The 25,000-nt window shown below is 41.0% G+C and overlaps 1 protein-coding gene across 1 annotated transcript in view; it reads left to right on the plus strand.

The window, feature by feature from the left end:
* The window catches only part of LOC137626788 (transmembrane protease serine 9-like), a 97,933-nt gene that overhangs the window by 18,243 nt on the left and 54,690 nt on the right, over window positions 1-25,000 (plus strand). The window contains exons 3-8 of the mRNA XM_068357779.1: window positions 8,080-8,272; window positions 9,690-9,807; window positions 13,613-13,757; window positions 14,273-14,412; window positions 15,119-15,287; window positions 15,423-15,572. Of these exons, the coding sequence (XP_068213880.1) occupies window positions 8,080-8,272; window positions 9,690-9,807; window positions 13,613-13,757; window positions 14,273-14,412; window positions 15,119-15,287; window positions 15,423-15,572 (915 nt within the window). The remainder of the gene's footprint in view (window positions 1-8,079; window positions 8,273-9,689; window positions 9,808-13,612; window positions 13,758-14,272; window positions 14,413-15,118; window positions 15,288-15,422; window positions 15,573-25,000) is intronic.

Below are 25,000 nucleotides of genomic sequence, written 5' to 3' on the forward strand. Positions count from 1 at the left end.
GTAGCAACACCTTCCTTGCTTTGGTGCCTCTAGGAGCTGGCAAGTATTGCTGGCCTCCCCCCTTAGATCTCCCTTAGGCTAAGATAAGTTTCTTGGCTGCGGGTGATCCGTCACTAAAGCAAGGTCGGTAGGACCCTCTTTGTCCCTTCCCCCTCTATCTCCGTAATGGCCTAGCCATTACAGTACTGTACGTCGTTCTACATCTGGACCTAATATAGGTTAGGATGTGGAATTGACTCAGCCCCTTGCCGGCCGGCAGAGCTGCCGGCCGGCAAGGGTCTTATATTTTGAGTGCTGCCCGGACCTCCCTTGGTCCCTCATCCATGCCTGCCTGTAGAGCCAGACGGCATTGGTCAGGAAGCCTGAATTAGATTTTCCCCTTCCTTATATGCACTCTTTCGGATTGCCGGGCTTGGAGGTAGTGTACACTCTTATCCCGGCATCCATTCTATTTTTCTTCTAGTGCTATACCCGATCCGGCTGCCGGCCTATGAGGCTGGCAGCCGGGCAGGTGTAGTCCTCTGGTTCTTTTGCTGCCGGCTGGCATCGGTCTTGTACCTTTGCTGGCCGGCTAATGTCAGCCCTTGTCTGCCGGTCACCAAGAGTGTGGCTGGCAGCTGGGTACTACCTTGTGTAGTTGCCGGCCGACATTGGCTGTTGCCGGCCGGCAGTTGCTGCCGGCCGGCACATGCATTTGAACCAGAGTTCTGCCGCCTTATAAGCTGTTAAGTAGTATACTTTAAAGCTAGTTATGGTGACTGCCGGCCAGCACGTATCCTCCTATACTGTACTAGTATTCTTCAGTATAACATATACAGTAAGAAGAAAACTATGGTATGGGTTTTGGTACAGCACTGTATGTTCTAACACTTTTGTGTTTTCTTGCACATTCCTTTGCTGTTGCCCTACAGATAGGAAAGTGAGTTCTTTCCTGTCTATTATCCAGGATTTTAAAATCATTGCTTAGGTGTGAGCTTCACCTGTTTCCTCTGGAAACCTTGCATTGGTTACTCTAGAAGAGATTAACCATTTGATTTTATTATCTGGATAGCTGCAACAATGGGTTGTGAGGGAAACACAAGTGTGTGTCTTTCCTTTATGAATTGTTATGCTATACTATGCATATCCAGTGATACATAGTTCAATTGATACTCATGGAAAATTTCTTCTCTTTACAGGAGGACCCTCCGAAGTGCGGAAATGTTTTCTGCAACGTTCGCAGCAAGCACCTCTGCGGACATGAGTTTTGTAGGAGACACGCAGCATGCGCTGTCTCCAAGGACGATCTCCAGTATTGGGACCCTCAGGTATGTACTGTGTGCACTAATCTGATTACTGAGGCTTTTGATTCCCCTAGGACGGCGGAATCAAGGGATATAGCAAGGGAGAAGCTTCGTACCTGGGTAAGGGGCTTCTAAAAGAACACCTCTGGCCCTTATCTTCCAAGTGAGAAGATGAGGGCGTATCTTTTCCCTAAGGCATCAGCTGATGCAGTGATTCCCCAGCCTCAAGAGGAGATCCCCCAAGGTCAGATCCAGGTGGATACTGAAGTCGCGGTCGCGATGCAAGACATCCAGTTAGATGACAGGATGTCTGACGTGGACGAGCGTTTGGAAGAAGACCTCCTGGCAGAAGGTCAGGATGAAGTTCAAGCCCCGGACGTCGTAGAGGAAGAGGCCGACGAGGTGTCGGCTACTCCGGTTCAGATTCCGGAGTCTATTCCCTCAACATCGGCCGGTCTCCCAGTAGAGCTGGGACAGGCCCTCTCTTCGATTGTTGGAATGATCCAATAAATGTAGAAGGAGAATCAGGCTGCTATGGAACTGCGGATGCAGTGCCTTGCAGAATCACATGGGCCCCGGAAAAGGCTCAATGTGAAAGACCTTCCCTTGTGCTCAGATGCTAATCCATGGAGGTATGCTGAGCACATGCCGATGACGACTGGAAAGATCGTCATCTCGGATAACCTGGGTTCAGTTCCCCTAGAGGAGGTGGAATTCTGGCCCAGCAAGGCATCATATCCGGACTGCTATGTCCGGCTGAGAAAAGAACCAGCTTCAAGGGAGGAGACAGAGCCGAAGGAGGTCATAGTCATGGACCACGCTAAGGCTCAAGCTCTACTTTCATCCTCGATGAAGGAGAGGGGCTTCTCTAACTCGAAGGTAGCTGCATTGAGCAAGAAGCTCCCTTCCTTTGTGTCCTCTCCTGCTAGAGCCTTCCCCTTTTTACAGAAAGAGTGTGCGGCTGTCCTAAAGGCAGTCGAGGCCGGCAAGCCTTGCCCCTCCCTGGAGGAGTGTAAACCCTTGTCGCTGGCCCTGCCTATGGACCACAAAGACTGGAAGGATGTCCATCTGACGTTCTCAGTGGGAAAGTTGGAGGCTGATATTGCCGGACGGCAATTCGGCGAGGACCTCCCCAAGCTGTCTGACTTTCTTTTACGAAGAGAGTTCAAGACAAAAGAAAGACTGGCTGCCTCAATGTCTCTTCAGACTACTCTTGAGACGATGGCAAGTGACCCCAAGGTCCATGAAATGTTCATGGTGGTGGCTAAGACTCACCTAGCCACAGTGACGAAGGACCTTTATGGCTTCGTCAAGGCGAGGAGAGCTTGTAGGGAGTTCGTGTTCACCGGGGCTACGGTGAGGCACGAGCCAAGGAAGTTAATCTCCTCTAACATTTGGGGAAAAGACCTTTTCCCTACCGATGTGGTCAAAGAAGTTGTTGATAAGGCTGCCTTGGAGAATAGAAACCTTTTCCAGAAGTGGGGCCTGGCTATCAAAAGAAAGTCTTCCCCGGATGAGGGTCCTCAACCAAAGAGGAAGAATATGAGGACTAGGCTACCGTCTCGGCCAGCCAAGCCCTCTAGACAGCAACAGCAACTGCAATTGCCATTGCCTCCAGTGCCCCAGATGGTGGCACAAACCCCGACCGCCTTTCAGTGGGTACCCCAGGCTGTGCCGGGTCAGTCCACGGCATTCACCCCAACGTTCGAAGGACAGTCTTCTTCCTTTCGAGCAAAGCCTAGAGGAGCAGCCAGAGGCTCGTCTAGGCGCCCCTCAAGGGGAAGGGGATTCAGGGGTGGTCGTGGTCAGGGAGGCAAGACCTCAGGACGGCAGTCCAAGTGAAATGATACCGGTAGGAGGGAGACTGATGAAATTTTGGGATCGTTGGACCTTTGATCCCTGGGCCCACAGCCTACTCAAGAATGGACTGGGCTGGAGCTGGTACAGCACTCCACCCCCGTGCCTTCGGTTTTTCCAACACTCCACCCCCGTTCTGGAGGAGTACGTTCAAGAACTGTTGGAGAAAAAGGTGATCCGAAAGGTGAAGTCCATCAAATTCCAAGGTAGGCTGTTTTGTGTTCCCAAGAAAGACTCGGAAAAGCTCAGAGTCATTCTGGACTTGTCGCCACTCAACAAGTTCATAGTGAATTGCAAATTCAAAATGCTAACGCTGCAACACATAAGGACCTTACTGCCCAAGAGGGCATACTCAGTCGCTATAGACTTGTCAGACGCCTATTGGCACATTCCAATCAGCCGTCGACTCTCCCCCTACCTAGGGTTCAGGCTACAACGGAGACTATACGCCTTCAGAGCCATGCCATTCGGGCTAAACATAGCCCCAAGGATTTTCACGAAGCTGGCGAGCGCAGCTCTCAAACAATTACGCCTAAAGGGAATTCAGGTAGTAGCCTACCTGGACGACTGGCTGGTGTGGGCAGCATCCAAGACAGAATGCTACCAAGCTTCCAGTCAGGTGATCCAGTTCCTAGAGTACCTAGTCTTCAAGATCAACAGAAAAAAGTCTCGACTTTCTCCATCTCAAAAGTTCAAGTGGCTGGGAATCCACTGGGACCTTTTGTCACACTGTTTCTCCATCCCGGCGAAGAAAAGGAAGGAGATAGCGGGTTCTGTCAAGAGACTTCTAGATTCCGAAAGGATATCAAGACGCGAACAGGAGAGGGTACTAGGCTCTCTCCAGTTTGCTTCGGTGACAGACCCAGTGCTAAGAGCACAGCTAAAGGATGCAACCGGAGTTTGGAGAAGGTATGCATCAAACGCGCGAAGAGATCTGAAAAGACCAGTGCCGCCTCGGCTACGTACTCTTCTCAGGCCTTGGTCCCAACCCAGACATCTAAAGAAGTCGGTTCTTCTTCAGCCACCTCCCCCGTCGATGACGATTCACTCAGACGCCTCAAAGGAGGGATGGGGAGGTCACTCTCATCGGAAAAAAGTCCAGGGGACTTGGTCCAAGCTATTCAGGACCTTTCACATAAACTTTCTAGAAGCTATGGCAGTGCTCCTTACCTTAAAGAAAGTCTCCCCGCGTCACTCGATCCACATAAGATTGGTGATGGACAGCGAGGTGGTTGTGAGATGCTTGAATCGACAAGGGTCGAGGTCACCACCTCTCAACCAGGTGATGTTGGCCATTTTCCGATTGGCGGAAAAGAAGAAGTGGTACCTGTCGGCAGTTCACCTTCAAGGAGTCCGCAACGTGACAGCGGACGCTCTATCCAGGTTCACACCGATAGAGTCGGAATGGTCCTTAGACGCAGGATCATTCTCCTTCATTCTGAATCAAGTCCCAGAACTGCAGATAGACCTCTTTGCGACGAAAGACAACAAGAAGTTGCCCCTGTACGTGTCCCCGTACGAGGACCCCTTAGCGGCAGCAGTGGACGTGATGTCCCTCGACTGGAACAGATGGTCCAGGATTTATCTGTTCCCCCCTCAAAACCTTCTGTTGAGGGTCCTCAACAAACTGAGATCCTTCAAGGGGGTAGCGGCAATAGTGTCCCACAAATGGCCGAACAGCATGTGGTTCCCCCTGGCGTTGGAACTACAGCTGAAGTTTGTGCCGCTACCACATCCAGTTCTGACCCAGCGAGTCCAGAAGTCAACTGTCTGCGCTTCATTACAGAAAACCCGGACCCTGCAGCTCATGATTTTCTCTCCCTTGCGGTGAGAAAGCCTTTCGGGATTTCGAAAGCCAGCATAGACTTCCTAGAGGAATATAAGTGCAAATCGACTAGAAGGCAATATGAGTCATCTTGGAGAAAATGGGTGGCCTTCGTAAAGGCGAAGAATCCGCAGATCTTGACAGACTTCTGCTTATCTTTCTTCATCCACCTCCATGGTCAAGGGTTAGAGGCTAACACGATTTCAGTGTGTAAGTCTGCTTTGATGAGACCCATTTTATATGCCTTCCAGATCGACCTAGGTAACGAGATCTTTAATAAAGTTCCGAAAGCCTGCGCTAGGCTCAGACCTTCAGCACCCCCAAAGCCCATTTCATGGTCTTTAGACAAAGTTCTTCATTTTGCCTCCCTGTTGAGCAATGAAGAATGTGCGTTAAAGGATTTGACACAAAAAGTTATTTTCCTATTTGCACTCGCGTCCGGGGCCAGGGTTAGTGAGATCGTAGCCCTCTCGAGAGAGGCAGGTCGTGTTCAGTTCCTGGATGGGGGGGAACTGAACCTGTTTCCGGATCCTACGTTTCTCGCCAAGAATGAGTTACCCACCAACAGGTGGGGTCCCTGGAGAATCTGCCCTCTGAAAGAAGATGCATCTCTATGTCCAGTAGAATGCCTAAAGGTCTATCTTCGTAGAACTTCAGACTTCAAGGGTGGTCAACTATTCAGGGGAGAAACATCAGGCTCAAATTTATCTCTGAATCAACTCAGAGCGAAAATCACATATTTTATTCGCAGAGCGGATCCTGACAGTACACCCGCAGGTCACGATCCGAGGAAAGTTGCCTCATCCCTAAATTTCTTTAATTGTATGGATTTTGAACATCTCCGTTCATACACTGGCTGGAAGTCTTCCAGAGTGTTCTTTCGCCACTATGCGAAGCAAGTAGAGGAACTAAAGAGATCTGTGGTAGCAGTGGGTCGTGTGGTTAACCCTACTGTTTAACTCTGCGAGGAACAGTGGTCTTAATTGGGACGATTAAGTCCAGGGTGAGTGTGTAGGTACATACTGTACTACAAACTAAATCAGGGCACCGAGTGCCCACATAGACTGTTCCTTTTTCAAAGGTGAACCTAGCATAAGTGCAGACATGTGTGCCGAGCGTTTCTAACGCTAATGTGATTGATTTGTAATACAGACTTTTATGACTTGATACCTCGGTATCTCAAAAAAGTGGCATTGGATGTTTTTTCTTTCAGATAAACCAGTTCTGTTTACTATTATACTTATGCTTAAAGTTTTGGGTTATTCTCTTTTTATATATATATATATATATATATATATATATATATATATATATATATATATATATATATATATATAATTGTTGTTAACCTGTCTATTTATTGTCTGTCAATAAACTTGTTCTTGAGAACCTTGCGTCCCTTTCACCTGTGTCAATTTATTGGTATAATTGAGCAGTTATTCTATGTACCTTATCTGGGATAATTCTAATAGAATTGTTCTTTTATGCAAGCTATGTTGCGTTGGTTTATGAAGTCCCCTAATGGGAGGACTCCGTCCCATAAAGGGACGAGGGCGGTTTTATTAGTTTCTTCCTATGCGGATATAAACCTTTGTCCAATACAAGTATTGTGCAGATTACTGGTCAATATTCATATTGACGCAGTGGTTCTTTACAAACTATGCTTTTCTTAATATAGGGCGAGACCACTATATTAGCTTGCCTGGTATTCATACATAGGTATATGTACTCTTCGAGACTTTTCCAGAGTCTAGTAGGACTCTTCCCTGTAGGGGGCAGGAAGCTCTAACATGGTTTATAGTTAGTTGAAAAGATGTATAACGGTAACATCTTAGGGGTCTAGGTCTAGTCGACCGGGGAAAAATTACCTCCGGGGAGTACGGCACGTTCTGAGAATCCACAGATACAGTAATTCTCTGGTATACTTCTATCAGGACGACATGGCTTGAGCCCAAAAAATGGATTTTGAGCGAAGCGAAAAATCTATTTTTGGGTGACATGGCCATGTCGTCCTGATGGACCAGCCCTTGCCTTTCTAAGAAAGGGCTGTAGGACCCCTCCCTACATACAGTATCTGTAGCACCTCGTGTACGCTACAAGGAATACAGATGGCGCCAGGATTGGCGCCAGGCACGCATACGAATCGGGAGATAGGGAGCCTTGGGAGTGGCTCCCCTTTTTCTTTCCCGAATTCGTTTCTTGCCAATCGCCCCCTACAAGACGAAATCTCTGTTCGGGATGCAGATTGCCATGTGGCGTGTCAAGAATACGTCCTCTGATATGTCGCGATATCCCTTTCAGGAGGGATATTCGCTCCAGGAGTTAGAATTCTGGTACCTTAAGGTAAATTCTCTGGGAATATCGCCGAAGTTGTAATATACCCTGGGAAGCTACCCTATAGGAACTTCCATCAGGACGACATGGCCATCTCACCCAAAAATAGATTTTTCGCTTCGCTCAAAATCCGTTATACTGTATATATATATATATATATATATATATATATATATATATATATATATATATATATATATATATATAATATATATATATATATATATATATATATTGTTTACAGTATATATATATATATATATATATATATATATATATATATATATATATATATATATATATATATATATATATATATATATATATATACATATATGTATATATATATACATATATGTATGTATATATATATATATATATATATATATATATATATATATATATATATATATATATATATATATATATATATATATAATCGTCCTAAGTATTCCACAATCGAACCTGTTTCTTTGAAGCTAGTCCTCTAAAAATTTATTTTTACTAAAACCATGATAGATAGGAATAAAGCCCTTTTCATCTTTATGAAATATAAAAATCCCTTCTTCTTACATGATGACCGTGAAATCATCTGAGAAATCATAAACCATTGATTAATAATCCTTTTTTGCTAATAATTTATGGAACTGATTTAATCCTGAATATATAAAATGCCTTTACACCCCTTCATACTTGACTCTGCTAAGCAGATACCCTCTCCAAGACCAATAATCTTATAACCTAATATATTCTTTTTTTTTAATTCCAATTGCTAATCAGCTGATTGTGGTTTGGCAACAATCAATGTGTTGGACTACAGGATTGTCAACGGGGCAGACGCCTCGCCTAACGAATACCCTTACCAGGTGCTTGTCCTGCCAACTATCATGGGTCGGAATTACCAGTGTGGTGGGTCACTCATCAAGAGGAGATGGGTCTTGACGGCTGCTCACTGTTTTTTCGATGATAGTGGGTGAGTAATTTTTGGGGGGTTCCAAACCAGGGAAGCGATTTGGTCCAATACAAAATATATAAAACTGTCTGCTAACAAGCATCGTGATTGGTCAAAATCTTCAACATACTCTGACCATGAGGATAGTGATCGGCTGTCCCTTTCTAGCCCCTGGGTCCAACCCAAAATATATAACATGGTCTGCCAACAAGCATCACGATTGGGCGAAATCTTCAACATGCTCTGACCAAAAGGATAGTGATCGGCTGTCCCTTTCTAGCCACTGGGTCCAATCCAAAATATATAACATGGTCTGCTAACAAGCATCGCGATTGGGCAAAATCTTCAACATGCTCTGGCCATAAAGATAGTGATCGGCCGTTGCTTTCTTAAGACTGGGTTCAACCCAAAATATATATTATGATCTGCTGACAAGCAACATGATTGGCAAAAATCTTCAACATGCTCTGGCCATAAGGATAGCTATAGGTCGACAATTTCTCACTACTGATTTGTGTAAATGTAACAAAAATATCTTAGGTAACTATGATACCTTAACATACACTGCATATCCATGTACCGCTTGCTAGAACAGAGGAGCAATGAGATAATGTTTGTTTACGAAGCTCCTGGGTCAAGTGTGTTAAAGATATAGGGCTGGAGACCAAACTACTGGGTGGGAATAATTACTTCTGTACTTCTGCTATATTCGCTTATAGTAGTGGCTGACTCTGGTCATTATGCATTGTATTTTCATAGTAGTTTGTTGAATTATATTTCTCCATACCAAAAAGTCCGCCATTTCACACTTTGGTTTCGGTATGAGTTTGTGAATTTAGTAAATTTTATTAAACTAGAGGATGAGACTGGTCATTTTTTCGTTATTATAGCGAGTAAATACATTAATAATTTTCCATCAGAGACTGGAAGAACATTTTCCCTGGAAAAAAATTACAGTACACACCTTTCCAGCATATTTACACTAAATGTTTTTATTTTCTTTTTGTCAAAGAAATTGGTCATTATGATTATTTTTTATTAGCAAAACTTGATCAAACTTTTTAATGTTCTATATTTGATTTTTTTTTCATTTCCAGTATAATATGAAAAACTTGGTTTCATTGTTAATATGTTTGACCATATTTTTCATTATAATTTGACAAAATACTGCTTCAGCTAATTTAAAAAAAAATCGGAAGCATAATTTGAAAAAAAAAAAAACTTTTTACATTACAATTTAAGAAAAAATATATTTAGTGTAATTCAACAACAAACATATATACATTATAATTCCTCAAAACAATCATGTTTTATAATGTGACAAAAATAATGATAATATATTCGGTACAGAACTTCTCTGACAATATAATTTGGAAAAATATTTCTTTACCTAAATGATATAAAATGGTATCATTCAACCTAAACTCTCCTTCCTCAGGAACCAGCCTGACCGTAACGGAGTCGAAATTGGTTATGGAAATAACAACCAGTATTTAACAACCACTTTGAAGGCAACAGGATTCATCATTCACGAAAACTACAACTCCTTCACTTTAGTTAGTTGTACGAGGTTACACTCAAGCACACTATTCTATCTTTTTTTTCTTATAATATTTTTTCTAATTATAGTGTATATATAAAAGATTTATTTTCGTGTTGTTACTGTTTCAAGATATTTTATTTTAATTGTTAGTTACTTCTCTTGTAGTTTATTTAATTCATTATTTCCTTTCTTCACTGTGCTAATTTAACTGTTGGAGCCCTTGGGCTCATAGCATCCTGGTTTCCCACTTAAGGTTTTAGCTTAGAAAGTGATAATAATAATAATAATAATAATAATAATAATAATAATAATAATAATAATGAAAAAATTACACTTTTTTCACTTTTGAAAACAAATCGATATCATTAACAATCATTCTGTGTTTATTCAAATGTTCTATTAAGTTCAACCTATACTTAATATAGGATTGAAATATCAAATCATATTGGATTTTCATTCTAAGATGAAAAAACTTGGAATTTCCGAGTGCAATTTCCACGTGGCTCTAATTTCAGAGTCTAATTCCCCCGTTGCTCCAATTTCCAAGTGCAACTCCACTTTAGCTCTAACTGGAGATTCTAACTCTCATGTGGCTCTAATTTCAGAGTCTAATTTCCTTGTAACTCTAATTTCAGAGTCTATTTCTGCCGTGGGTCTAATTTCAGAGTCTAATTTCCTTGTGACTCTAATTTCAGAGTCTAATTCCTGTGGCTCTAATTTCCGAGTCTAATTTCCATGTGGTTCTAATTTCAGAGTCTAATTTCCCGTGGCTCTAATTTCGGAGTCTAATTCATCGTGGCTCTAATTTCCGACTCTAATTTCCATGTGGTTCTAATTTCAGAGTCTAGTTTCCCGTGGCTCTAATTTCGGAGTCTAATTCGCCGTGGCTCGGATTTCCGAGTCTAATTTCCATTGGCTCTAATTTCAGAGTCTAATTCCCTTTTAGCTCTAATTTCTGAGTCTAATTCCCAGTGGCTGTAATTTCAGAGTCTAATTCCCCGTGGTTCTTATTTCCGAACCTAATTGGGCTGTAACTCTAATCTCAGAGTCTATTTCTCTGTAGCTTTAATTTCACTGTAATTCCCCCCTGGCTCTATTTTCAGAGTCTAATACTCCCACGACTCTAATTTCTGAGTCTAATTACCCCATGGCCCTAATTTCAGAGTCTAATTCCCATGGCCCAATTTTAGAGTGTAATTACCGTGTTACTCTAATTTCAGTCTTATTACCCCGTGGCTCTAATTTCAGAGTCTAATTAACGTGATTATATTTTCAGTCTAACTCCCCGTGGCTCAAATTTCAGGTCTAATTTCCCGTGGCTCTAATTTCCGAGTCAGATTCGTGTGTACCTCTAATTTTAGAGTATATTTCCCCCGTGGCACTAATTTCAGAGTGTAATTCTCCCGGGGCTCTAATTTTAGAGTCTAATTCCCGAGGCTCTAATTGCAGAGTCAAATTCCCCTTGGCTCTAATTTCAGAGTTTATTCGCACTCGCTCTAATTTGTGAGTCTCATTCCGCTGTAGCTCTAATTTCTGATCGGATTTCCCTTTTGTCTCTAATTTCAGTCTGATCCTTAGTGGCTCTAATTTCAGAGTCCAATTCACCGTGGCTCTAATTTTCCAGTATGTTTCACTTGGCTCTAATTACAGAGTCTAATTACCCCGTGTCTCTAATTTCAGAGTCTAATTCCCGTGGCTTTGATTTCAGAGTCTAATTCCCCTTGGCTCTAATTTCTGAGATTAATCAACCCGTTGCTCTAATTTCACACTCCAATTCCCCTGTGGCCCTTATTCCTAACTCTAAATCCCCGTGGCTCTAATTTCATAGTCTAATTCCCGTGGCTCTAATTACAGAGTCTAATTACCCAGTGGCTCTAATTTCAGAGTTTCATTATTCTTTGGCTCCAATTTCAAAGTCTAATTCCCGTAGCTCTAATTTCAGAGTCAAATTCCCATGGCTCTAATTTCAGAGTCTGATTCCACAGTAGCTCTAATTTCAGAGTCTATTTCCCTCGTGGCTCTAATCTCAAAGCCTAATTCCCCCTTGGCTCTAATTTCAGAGTCTATTTCCCTCGTGGCTCTAATCTCAAAGCCTAATTCCCCCTTGGCTCTAATTTCAGAGTCTAATTTCTCCGTGGCTCTAATTACCCAGTCTAAGTCTCCCATGGATCTAATTTCCAAGTCTAATTCCCCGTGGCTCTATTTTTAGAGTCTAATTCCCATTTGACTCTAATTTCAGAGTCCAATTTCTCTGGCTCTAATTACAGTCTAATTGCCCCGTGGCTCTAATTTCAGTCTAATTCCCCCATGACTCTAATTTCAGAGTCTAATTTCCGTGGCTCTAATTCCAAAGTCTATTTCCCCCGTGGCTCTAATTTCAAAGTCTAATTCCCGTGGCTCTAATTCCAAAGTCTATTTCCCCCGTGGCTCTAATTTCAGAGTATCATTCCCACTGAAGCTCTAAATTTCTGAATGTAATTTCTGTGTAGTTGCGATTTCCAAGTCTAATTCCCCTGTTGCTCCGATTTCCGATTCAAAACCTTTGTAGCTCTAATTTCTGAGTCTAAATCACCTATTGCTCTAGATACAGAGTTTAATGCCATTGTACCCCTAAATTTGAGTGTAATTCCTCTGTTGCTCCAAATTTCCGAGTCCAATTCCCCTGTTCCTCTAATTCTTGAGTCTAAATCCCCTAGCTCTAAATTCTGTGTCTAACATACAATTTAGTTCTAATTTCTGAGTCTAAAATGCCCTTGTAATTTAATTTCCCAGTCTAATTCTTCCCTATATCTAATTTCTGAGCCTAATTGAATGTAGTTATAAATTTCCAAGTCTAATTGCCCTTATCTCTAATTTTGGAGCCTAATTCCTCGTAGTTCTAAATATCTATGTCCAATAATCCCGTGTCATAATTCTGACTCTAATATCCTGAGTGTAATCATAGTCTGATTCCCCAATATTTCTAATTTTTTATCCTAATTCCTTCGTACCTCCAAATTTCCAATTCTAATTCCCCATTATCTCTGAGCTTAATCCCCTGCAGTTGTAAATTTCCGAATCTAATACTTCTGGTGCTCTATTTTTCGAGCCTAATTCATATAATTCTCCACCTAATAGTAATATCCTATTTTGGTTAATTTAAGGTAATTTTCCGTAATAAAAAAACTTTTTTTTTTCCAGCAAATAATCAATCAGCTTCCATATGGTTTAGTCAATTGTGAATTAAACCTAGAATTAACATATGGGGCTCTAATAACTACGTCAGTTGGTTTTGTAATTGTGAGATAGGCCTATAATAGCTACATTACTTACTATTATTATTATTATTATTATTATTATTATTATTATTATTATTATTATTATTCAATTTCTTGTCCAATTTGTATCCTTCACCCTGATGAGCTTCACCAACTTGCTAGCTGAATGTAGCAATCCTGAAAAAAGAATTGTCCGAAGAATCGAGAAATTGGACAAGAAATTAGATTCTGCCGATGCAGCCATAGTATTTAACTCCACCTGTTTGAAGGAGGGTCTCCTACCAAGATATTATTATTATTATTATTATTATTATTATCATTATTATTAGATAAACTATTTTAAGACTAGTAACAACATTAAAAGATCTCTCATATATAAACTATAAAATGAGACTTACGTCTGTTTCTTCAACATACAAACATTTGTTACAACTTTGAACTTTTGAAGTTCTGCTGATTCAACTACCCGAACAGGAAGCTCATTCCACAACTTGGTCACAGCTGGAATAAAACTTCTAGAATACATAAATTCATTGACCTTTGACATATTTCATCTCTCAGGCGAACGACATTGCCCTAATCGAGCTTCCGAGTGACCTGGCTTACGAGAACGATGCGTCTATCCAACCAATCTGTCTGGCGGAGGAATCGGATATTCCCTTCGGAGGAAAGGCCGTAGCTACAGGATGGGGGACTTTAGATTATGGTAAGGATGACTAATGGACCTCCCCCCCCTCTCTCTCTCTCTCTCTCTCTCTCTCTCTCTCTCTCTCTCTCTCTCTCTCTCTCTCTCTCTCTCTCTCGTGATTAAGGGGAACATATTCTAGAAATATGAACAATAAGTGGAACCATATTACTAGTACAAATTTAGGGCGAAAATGTGTAAACCAATCTCTCTCTCTCTCTCTCTCTCTCTCTCTCTCTCTCTCTCTCTCTCTCTCTCTCTCTCTCTCTCTCTCTCTCTCTCTCTCTTATAAAAGTGAACATATGGTAATCAATTAGAAATATGTATGATAAGTGGGACAAAATTGGTAACACAAATCAAGGGCAAAAGAAAGTCAACGGATTTCTCTCTCTCTCTCTCTCTCTCTCTCTCTCTCTCTCTCTCTCTCTCTCTCTCTCTCTCTCTCTCTCTCTCCAACAAAGAATTTGAAGATAAAAATAAATGGAATGAAACTGTGAAAATTAAACTTCACTGATGATACTCCATACCTTTCTCAGGTAGCTTCACCTTACCAAGCCTTCTCCAAGAGGTGACACTGGACATAATAACTATAAGCCAATGTATCCCTTTAGTATATCTACCATCGGATACATCAAAGGTCTTGTGCGCTCTCACGCCCAGCAAAGATACATGCCAGGTATGTATGATAAAAAAAAGGAGATACATACTACTTCTGAGAGGGGATATTTAACATGGTGAAAGTGTTTTTGTATTGTCATAATTAGAAGGGCTGTACTAGTCAGGGACACCCATGCTATATTGGTTTGCTGTAAGTAATCAGAGAGAGTCTCCCACCATCACCAATCTGCTTTGGCTAGCATGGTGATGATAATTGTCAATCCCCAACATGAATAAGGGCATGTCTGAGGTCTTTCTCCTGCAGTTACAAAGGAAAATATCGTTTTCTGTTATGAGGGAAATTATTGTTTTTTCTCCTTAGAATCAAGATAATTCATTATTCATCTAAGTACTTGATGATTTTTAGATTAGCCTTTGTACTTTATTGATTTAAATTCCTAATAAGTCGATTTTTTTTGTTAATGTCTTTTGATTCTTCTTCATTTAAAAAAAAATTATATTATGATAAAATATTTCTATTAAAAGATTTTGTAACTATCTGGAAAATACGCTTCTATTTTGTGCATCAAATTGATTCACTCTGTTTATAAATATTCTCCGTAGTATATAATTATCTCTATCTATCTATCTATCTATCTATCTATCTATCTATCTATCTATATATATATATATATATATATATATATATATATATATATATATATATATATATATATATATATATAATTTAAAAGTTTCTTGATAACTAAATTTTTTTTTTTCAGGGAGACAGTGGTGGGCCCCTTGTAACCCAGGTATGCCCAGATAAATGGGTTCAAATTGGGATTGTCAGCTACGGTGTAGGATGCGCCTTCCCCAACAGCCCAGGTGTCTATACTCGTGTTTCGGCTTTTAGAGATTGGATCGATACCAATACTGGATCCAGCAGTTCCTGCTAAAGAAGGAAATTTTCTACAACGAGATGTAACGGGTTTGAAAGCTATGAGGAATTAACAACTGATACATAGAAACTTGTGAAAATCGGCCAAATTAGTATAATTTGACTTTGTATGGTCATTAACTCTACAGGGACTTCACTACCCTGTTTAATAACCATCACCATTAATTACCTCCGCTCAGGAGTTTATTCGATCAAGTCGGTTTATGATGGACAAGATTACGTCAAAACTACTCATCGGATTTTGACGAAATTTTCACCAGAGATAGATCTTACATCATGTACGAACCCAATAAATGTTGGAGAGGATTCAGATCCGGATCCGGCTTTAAAGATAACTTCAAAACTATTCGACGGATTTTGACCAAATTTCCACCAGAGATAGATATCAAGCCATGGCGAATCCATTTACCATTAGCGGAGGTTAGAAATCTCTGGTTTTTCCTGTTATACGATTTTCTTCTATTTAATGTGAAATCCAAATTTAGCATCAGTATTGATTTATTTAACTACCATATATCAAAAAATAAAATCATGTTTCCTAACATATGATCATGTATCAACTTAGAAAACTAAGCTGAAAAGTAATCAGTATTAGCCAATAAAATATTAATGCTATTTATCTAAATAAATAAAGCAAACTAATGAAAATGCATTTGTTTACTTTCATATTTCTTAATTAAAGTGACATTATTATTATTATTATTATTATTATTATTATTATTATTATTATTATTATTATTATTATTATTATTATTATTATTATTATTATTATTATGAAGATGAGATTTCGTAAAATTAACCCTGTCAATAGAATTGCTTATTTCAAGGGGTCCAGACTAACTAATCTCTCTCTCTCTCTCTCTCTCTCTCTCTCTCTCTCTCTCTCTCTCTCTCTCTCTGTATATATATACATACATACATATATATATATATATATATATATATATATATATATATATATATATATATATATATATATATATATATATATATATATATATATATATTAATTATATATGCACACACACACACACACACACACACACACATATATATATATATATATATATATATATATATATATATATACATATATATATAGGTAGTAGGTTGGTCAGAGCACCAGCCACCATTTGAGATACTACCGCTAGGGAGTTATGGGGTCATTTGACTGACCAGACAGTAATTCATTGGATTCTTCTCTCTGGTTACGGTTCACTTTCCCTTTGCCTACACATACACCGAGAAGTCTGGCATTTCTTTACAGATTCTTCTCTGTCTGCATACACTTGACAACACTGAGATTGCTTAACAATTTTTCTTCAAATAAGGCGTTAACCACTGCAATATAATTGTTCAGTGGCTACTTTCCTCTTGATAAGGGTAGAAGAGACTCTTTGGCTATGGTAAGATGCTCTTCTAAGAGGACACTCCGAAATCAAACCATTGTTCTCTAGTCGTGTGTAGTGCCATAGCCTCTGTACCATGATCTTCCACTTTCTTGGGAAAGTTTTCTCTTGGTTGAGGGTAGACTTAGGCACACTTTCTATCCAATTTTTCCTCTTGTTTTGTTAAAGTTGTTCATAGTTTATATGGGAAATATTTGTTTAAGTGTTCCTGTTTTTAAAATATCTTATTTTCTCTTGTTTCCCATCCGCACCGGGCTATTTTCCTAGGATGCTATAAGCCCAGGGGCCAAGGGCTTATAGCATCCTGCTATTCTAACTAGGGTTGTAGCTCAGCAAGTAGTAGTAGTAATAATAATAATAATAATAATAATAATAATAATAATAATAATAATAATAATAATAATAATAACGTACTTTTCCCATTTTTTATGGTGTACACAGAGTTGCCTTCCTTTTGAAGGACTTTGTAATGGCTTTTTGGGGTGGACTGTAGTCCATTTTGGCTGCCCTGTCTGCCATCGCTTAGGCCCCGTTAACGTATGTAGGCTATAACTACTCAATTTACCAAACGGCTTCAAGGGAACAGTGTCTCTACTGTGGTCATATATACATTAAAGAACATGATCTCAAGAATCCTAAGCAAGTGATACAATATAAATATTTTGTGCAACTGAATATGAAAGAAAAGATAAAGATCCTTTGCCAGTCAAAGATTTAATGATACAAACATTAAAGATAATAACAGACTCAACTCCAACAAAAACAACAGCACTTACAATGTCAAGGGAAACTTCTGTTCCACCACCAACAACAACAACAGCTCTCTCTTCAACAAGAGCTGTAACCTCTACATACAGCAGAAGCGAAGTACCATGTAAACTGCAAGCAAAGATTGCACACACCATGTAGACTACAAGCAGAGACTGCATGCACCATGTAGACTGCAAGTAGGGACTGCACATACCATGTAAAATGCAAACAGAGATTACACACAGCATGTGGACTGCAAGCAGAGATTGCAAAAAAGATGTAGACTGCAAGCAAAGATTGCACACACCATGTAAACTGCACGCAGAGATTGCATACACCACGTAGACTGCAACCAGAGATTACCCACACCATGCAAACCGCAAGTGGAGAATACACACACCATGTAGACTGCAAGTATAGATTGCACACGCAATAGACACTGCAAGCAGAGATTACAAACATCATGTAAACTGCAAGCAAAGCTTGCACACGCCGTGTAAACTGCAAGCAGAGGCTGCACACACCATGTAGACAACAAGGAGAGAGTGCACACACCACATAAACTGCAAGGAGAGATTGCACACACCATGTAAAGTGAAAGCAGAGATTGCACGCACCATGTAGACTGCAAGAAGAGACTGCAGACTCCACGTAGACTTCAAGCAGAAATTGTAAACACAACGAAAACTACATACAGAGATTAGACACATGATATAGAGGGTAAGCAGAGATTGCACACACCAGGTAGAATGCAAGCAGAGATTGCACACATCATATAAATTGTAAGCAGAGATTGCACACACAAAGAAGACTGCAGGAAGAGATTGAAAACACCATGTAGAATACAAGCAAAAATTGCACACACCATGTAGCCTGCAAACAGAGATTGCACACACCATGTAGAGTGCGAGTAGATTTTGCACACACCATGTAAACAGAAAGTAGCGATTGCACACACCATGTAGACTGAAAGCAGAGACTGCACACACCATATAAACTGTGAACAGAGATTGCACACACCATGTAAACTGTTAGTAGAGATTGCACTCAATATATAGAGTGAGAGCAGAGATTGCACACACCATATAGACTGTGAGCAGAGATTGCAACACAATGTAGAATGCCAGAAGTGATTGCACACACCATACACACTTCAATGAGAGATTGCACGTGTCATGTAGACTGCAATTAGAGAGTGTACACACCCTGTAGACTGCAAGGAGAGATTGCATAGACAGCGAGCAGAGATTGCACAAACCATGTAGACTACAAACAGAGATTGTACACACCATGTAGACTGCAAGGAGAGATTGTACACACCATGTAGACTGCAGAGAGTGATTTCACACACCACGAAGACTGCGAGAAGGGATTGCACACACCATGTAGACTGCAAGGAGAATTTGCACACACTATTTAGATTGCAAGATGAGATTACACACACCATATAGACTTCAAGAAGATATTGCACACACCAGTAACACTGCAAGGGGAGATTACATTCCCCATGTAGACTGCAAACAATGATTACACATACCATGTAGAATGAGAGCAGAGATTATACACTCCATGTACATTGTGAGGAGAGATTGCACACGCCAATTAGACTGCAAGCAGAGATTGCATACACCAAGTAGACTGAAGGAAGAGATTTCACACAACATACACACTGCAAGGAGAGAGTGCATACACCATAAACACTGAAAGCTAATATTGCACACACCATGTAGACTGCAAGCAGAGATAGCACACACAACGTAGACTGTGAGAAGAAATTGCACTCACCATATAGACTATGAATACAGATTGCAAACACCATGTAGACTGCAAGGAGAGATTAAACACAGTGTAGAATGCAAGCAGAGATTACATACTCCATGTAGACTACAAGCAGAGATTGCACACACCTTATAGATTACAAGCAGAGATTGTACATACCATGTAAACTGCAATCATATTTGGCACACACAATGTAAACTGCAATCAGCGATTGCACACACCAAATACACTGAAAGCAGAGATTACACAAACAAGGTATACTGTGACCAGAGATTGCACACACCATATAGAGTGCAAGCAGAGATTTCACACACCATGCAGACAGCGAGCAGAGATTACACACACGATGTAGAATGCAAGGAGAGATTTCACACACCATGTAGACTGCAAGGAGAGATTGCACACACCATAGAGACTACAAACAGACACTGCGCGCCACATGTAGACTACAGAGATTACACACACCCTATAGACTGCAGAGAGAGATTGTACACACCACAAAGACTGCAGACAGAGATTTGAACAAACCATGTAGACTGCAAGGAGATATTCGCACACACCATGTAGACTGCAAGGAGAAAATACGCACACACTAAGGACTGCGAACAGTGATTACACACACCATGTTGACAGCGAACAGAAATTGTACACACCATATACACTGTAAGCAAAGATTACACACCCCAAGTAGAATGCAAGGAGATATTGTGCACACCATGTATATTGTAAGGAGAGATTGCACACACCAAGTAGAGTGCGAGCAGAGATTGCGCATACCATGCAGACTGCAAGCAAAGATTCCAAACAACCTATAGACTGCAAGGAGAGATTGAGCACAACATGTATACTGTAATAAAAAATTTCACGCACCATGTAAACTGCAAGCAGAGATTGCATACACAATGTGGACTGCAACAAGAGATTGTACAGATCATATACTCTATGAACAGAGACTGCACACATGATTTAGACTGCGAACAGAGATTGCACACACCATGTAAACTGCAAGGAGAGATTGCGCACGCCATGTAGACGGCATGCAGATTTCCCGCCTCAAGTAGACTGCAAGCAGAGATTTCACACACCTTGTACCGTGCAAACAGAGATTGCACATACCCTGTAGACTGCAAACAGATATTACAAACATCATGTAGATTGCAAGCAGAGATTGCACACAAAATGTACATGGTGAGCAGAGATTACACACACCATATAAACTGTAAGCAGAGATTGCTCATACCATGTAGCCTGGGAGCAGAGATTGCACACACCATGTAAACTGCAAGCAGAGATTGCACAAACCATGTAGATTGCAAGGAGAAACTACACACACCATATAGACTGAAAACAGAGATTGCACACGCCACATAGATTGCGAGCAGATATTGCAAACACCATGTAGACTGCAATTAGAGATTGCACACACCATGTACACTGTAAGCAGAGATTACACACACCATGTAAACAGCAAGTATAGATTGCACACACCATATAGACTGCGAGCAAATTTTGCACACACCATATAAACCTAAAGCAGAGATTTCACGCACCATGTAAACTGTGAGCAGGGATTTCACACACCATGTAGACTGCAATTAGAGATTGCACATACCATGTACACTGCAAGCAGAGATTACAAACACCATGTAAACTGCAAGTAGAGATTGCATATACCATATAGGTTGCGATCAAATTTTGCACACACCATGTAAACTGAAAGCAGAGATTACACGCTCCATGTAAACTGAGAGCAGGGATTTTACACACCATGTTGAATGTGAGAAGAGATTGCAAACACCATATAGACTGCAAGGAGGTTTTGAACATGCCATGAAGATTGCAAGGAAAGATTGCACACACCATGTAGACTGCAAGGAGAGATTGCACATACCATGTAGACTGCAAACAGAGATTGCACACACATCATAGACTACAAACAGAGCTTGTACACAGCATGCAGACTGCAGACAGACATTGCACACACCATATAGACCTGAGATAGCACAAACCATGTAGACAGCAAGGAGAGTTTGCTCACACCGTTTAGACAGCAAGAGAAGATTGCACACACCATGTAGACTGCAATGAGATATTGGACACATTATGTAGACTTCAAGGAGATAATACACACATGTAGACTGAGAATAGTGATTACATACATCAAGCAGACTTCGAACAGAGATTGCACACACAATGTAGACTGCAAGCAAAGACTGCACACACCATGTAGAATGCAAGGAGAGATTGCACACACCATGTAGACTGAGAGCAGAGATTGCACACACCATATAAATTGCAAGGAGAGACTGCACACACCAAGTACACTGCAAGCAGAGATTGCACAAACCACGTAGAATGCAAGCAGAGATTTAACACACCATATAGACTGCAAGCAGAGATTGCACACACCATATACACTGCAAGCAGAGATTTCATACACCATGTAGACTGCAAGCAGAGATTGTACACATAATGTAGATTGCGAGAAGAATTGCACAGACCATACAGGCCATGAACAGATGTTGCACACACCATGTAGACTGCAAGGAGACATTGCACACACCGTGTAGACTGCAAGGAGAGATTACATGCACCAAGTAGACTGCACACAGAGAGTTTTCATGTACCGTGTAAACTGCAAGCAGAGATTTCACACACCGTGTACACTGCAACAAGAGATTGCACGCACCCTGTAGACGGAAAGCAGCGATTGCACTCAGTATTTAGATAGCGAGTAGAGACTATACACACCATGTACATTACGAAAAAAGATTGCATACACCACATAGACTACAAGTAGAGATTACGAATTCCATGTAGACCGCAAGTAGAGATTGCACACACCATGTAGACTGCGAACAGAGACTGCACACACTATGTAGACTATAAGAGGAGATTGCACAAACCATGTAGACTGCAAACAGAGATTGCGCACACCACGTACACTGCAACCTGAGATTTCCCACACCATGTAGACACCAAGCAGAGATTGCCCACACAATGTTGAATGTGCAAAAAAATTGCACACACCATATACACTGCAAGGAGATATTGCACCCGCCATGATGACTGCAAGGAAAGATTGCACACACTATGTAAACTGAAAGCAGTGATTACACACACCATGTAAACTGTGAGCAGGGATTACACACATCATGTAGACTGCGATTAAAGATTGCACACACAATGTAGAATGCAAGAGGAGATTACACACACCATATAGACTGCAAATAGATATTGCACACACCCTGAAGATTGCAAGGAGAGATTGCACACACCATGCAGACTACAAGGAGAAATTGCACAAACCATGTAGACTGTAAACAGAGATTGCACACATCATGTAGACTGCAGACAGAGATTGCACATACCATATAGACTGCGAGCAGAGATAGCACACACCATGTAGAAAGTAAGGAGAGTTTGCACAGACCATTTAGACTGCAAGGAGATATTGCATACATCATGTGGATTGCAAGGAGAGAATACACACACTATGTAGACTGAGAACAGTAATTACATACACCATGTAGACTGCAAAAAGAGATTGCACACACCATGTAGAATGCAAAGAGAGATTGCACACACCATGTAGACTGAGAGCAGAGATTGCATACATTCATGTATATTGCAAGGAGAGATTGCACACACCAAGTAGACTGCAAGTAGAGATTGCAAAATCCATGTAGAATGCAAGCAGATATTCAACATACCCTATACACTGCAAGGAGAGATTGCACACACCATGAACACTGCAAGCAATGATTTCACACACCATGAAGCGTGCAAGCAGACATTGCACAGATCATACAGACTATGAACAGAGGTTGCACACACGATGTAGACTACAAGGAGAGATTGTACACGCCGTTTAGACTGCAAGCAGATATTACATACAACAAGTAGACTGCAAGCAGAAAGTTTTCACACACCATGTAAACTGCAAGCAGAGATTTCACACACCGTGTACACTGTAAGCAGAGATTGCACACACCCTGTAGACTGAGAGTAGAGATGGCACTCTATATGTAGATAGCAAGTAGAGATTGTACACACCATGTACACTGCAAACAGAGATTGCACACACCATGTAGATTACAAGCAGAGATTACACATTCCAATTAGACTGCAAGCAGAGATTGCACATACCATGTAGACTGCGAGCAGACATTGCACACACCATGAAGACTGCGAGAGGCGATTGCACAAGCCATGTAAACTGCAAGCAGAGATTACACACACCATGTACACTGCAACCTGAGATTTCACACACCATGTAGCCTACAAGCAGAAATTGCACACACAATGTACACTGCAAGAAGAGATTGTACAGACCATATAGACTATGAACAGAGACTGCACACACCATGTAGACTTTGAGTAGAGATTGCACGCACCATGCAGACTGCAAGGAGAGATTGCATATATGGTGTAGACTGTAAGCAGAGACTACATACACCATGTAGACTGCACACAGAGATTGCACACACTATATAGACTACAAGCAGAGATAGTACACACCATGTAAACTGCAATCAGAAATTGCACCCACCATGTAGACTGCGAGCGGATTTTGCACACACTATGTAAACAGCAATCAGCGATTGAACACACCATTTAGTCTTAAAACAGAGATTGTACACACCATATAGACAGTGAGCAGAGATTGTACACACCATGTAGACTCCAAGCAGAGATTACACATTCCAAGTAGACTGCCAGCAGAGATTGCACATACCATGTAGACTGCGAACAGAGACTGAACACACCATGTAAACTGCGAGCACAGACTGCTCATGCCATATAGATTGCCAACAGAGATATCACACATATGTAGATGATGAGCAGAGATTGTACACACCATGTAAAATGCAAGCAGAGATTGCTCACACCATGTGGACAGCAAACAGATATTACACACTCCTTGTAGACTGCGAGCAGAGATTGCACACACCATGTGGACTGCCAGCAGAGATTGCACACACTATGAGATGGTGATCGGAGATTGCACACACCATGTAAACTGCAAGCAGAGATTGCTCACGATATGTAGACAGCTAGCAGAGATTGCACACACCATGAAAACTGCGAGCAGAGATTACACACACCATATGGACTGCAAGTAAAGATTTCACACCCTTTGGACTGCAAGCACAGATTGCTCATACCATGTGGACTACAAGTAGAGATTGCACACAACATATAGACAGCAAGCTGAGATTGCGCATACTGTGTAGACAGCAAGCAGAGATTTCCCAGACCATGTAGACTGTAAGCAGGGATATCACATACCATGTAGACTGCAAGTAGAGATTGCACACACCATGTAGACTGCAAGCAGAGATTTCATATACTATTTAGACTGCTAGTAGAGATTCCACACACCATATAGACTGCAAGCAGAGATTTCACACATCATGTAGACTGCGAGCAGAGATTTCACATACCATGTAGACTGCAAGTAGAGATTACACACACCATGTAGACTGCAAGCAGAGATATCACATACCATGCAGACCGCAAGCAGAGATTTCACATACCATGTAGACTGCAAGTAGAGATTGCACACCATATAGACTGCAAGCAGAGATTACACACATCATGTAGACTGCGAACAGAGATTTCAAGTGCATGTAGACTACGAGTAGAGATTTCACACACCATGTAGGCTGCAAGCAATGATTGCACACACCCTTTGGTCTGCAAATAGTGATTTCATGTACCCTGTAGACTGCTAGCAAAGATTTTCTACAACATATAGACTGCAA

Source organism: Palaemon carinicauda, chromosome 34, assembly GCF_036898095.1.
Source record: "Palaemon carinicauda isolate YSFRI2023 chromosome 34, ASM3689809v2, whole genome shotgun sequence".
NCBI classification, from domain to species: Eukaryota; Metazoa; Arthropoda; class Malacostraca; order Decapoda; family Palaemonidae; genus Palaemon; species Palaemon carinicauda.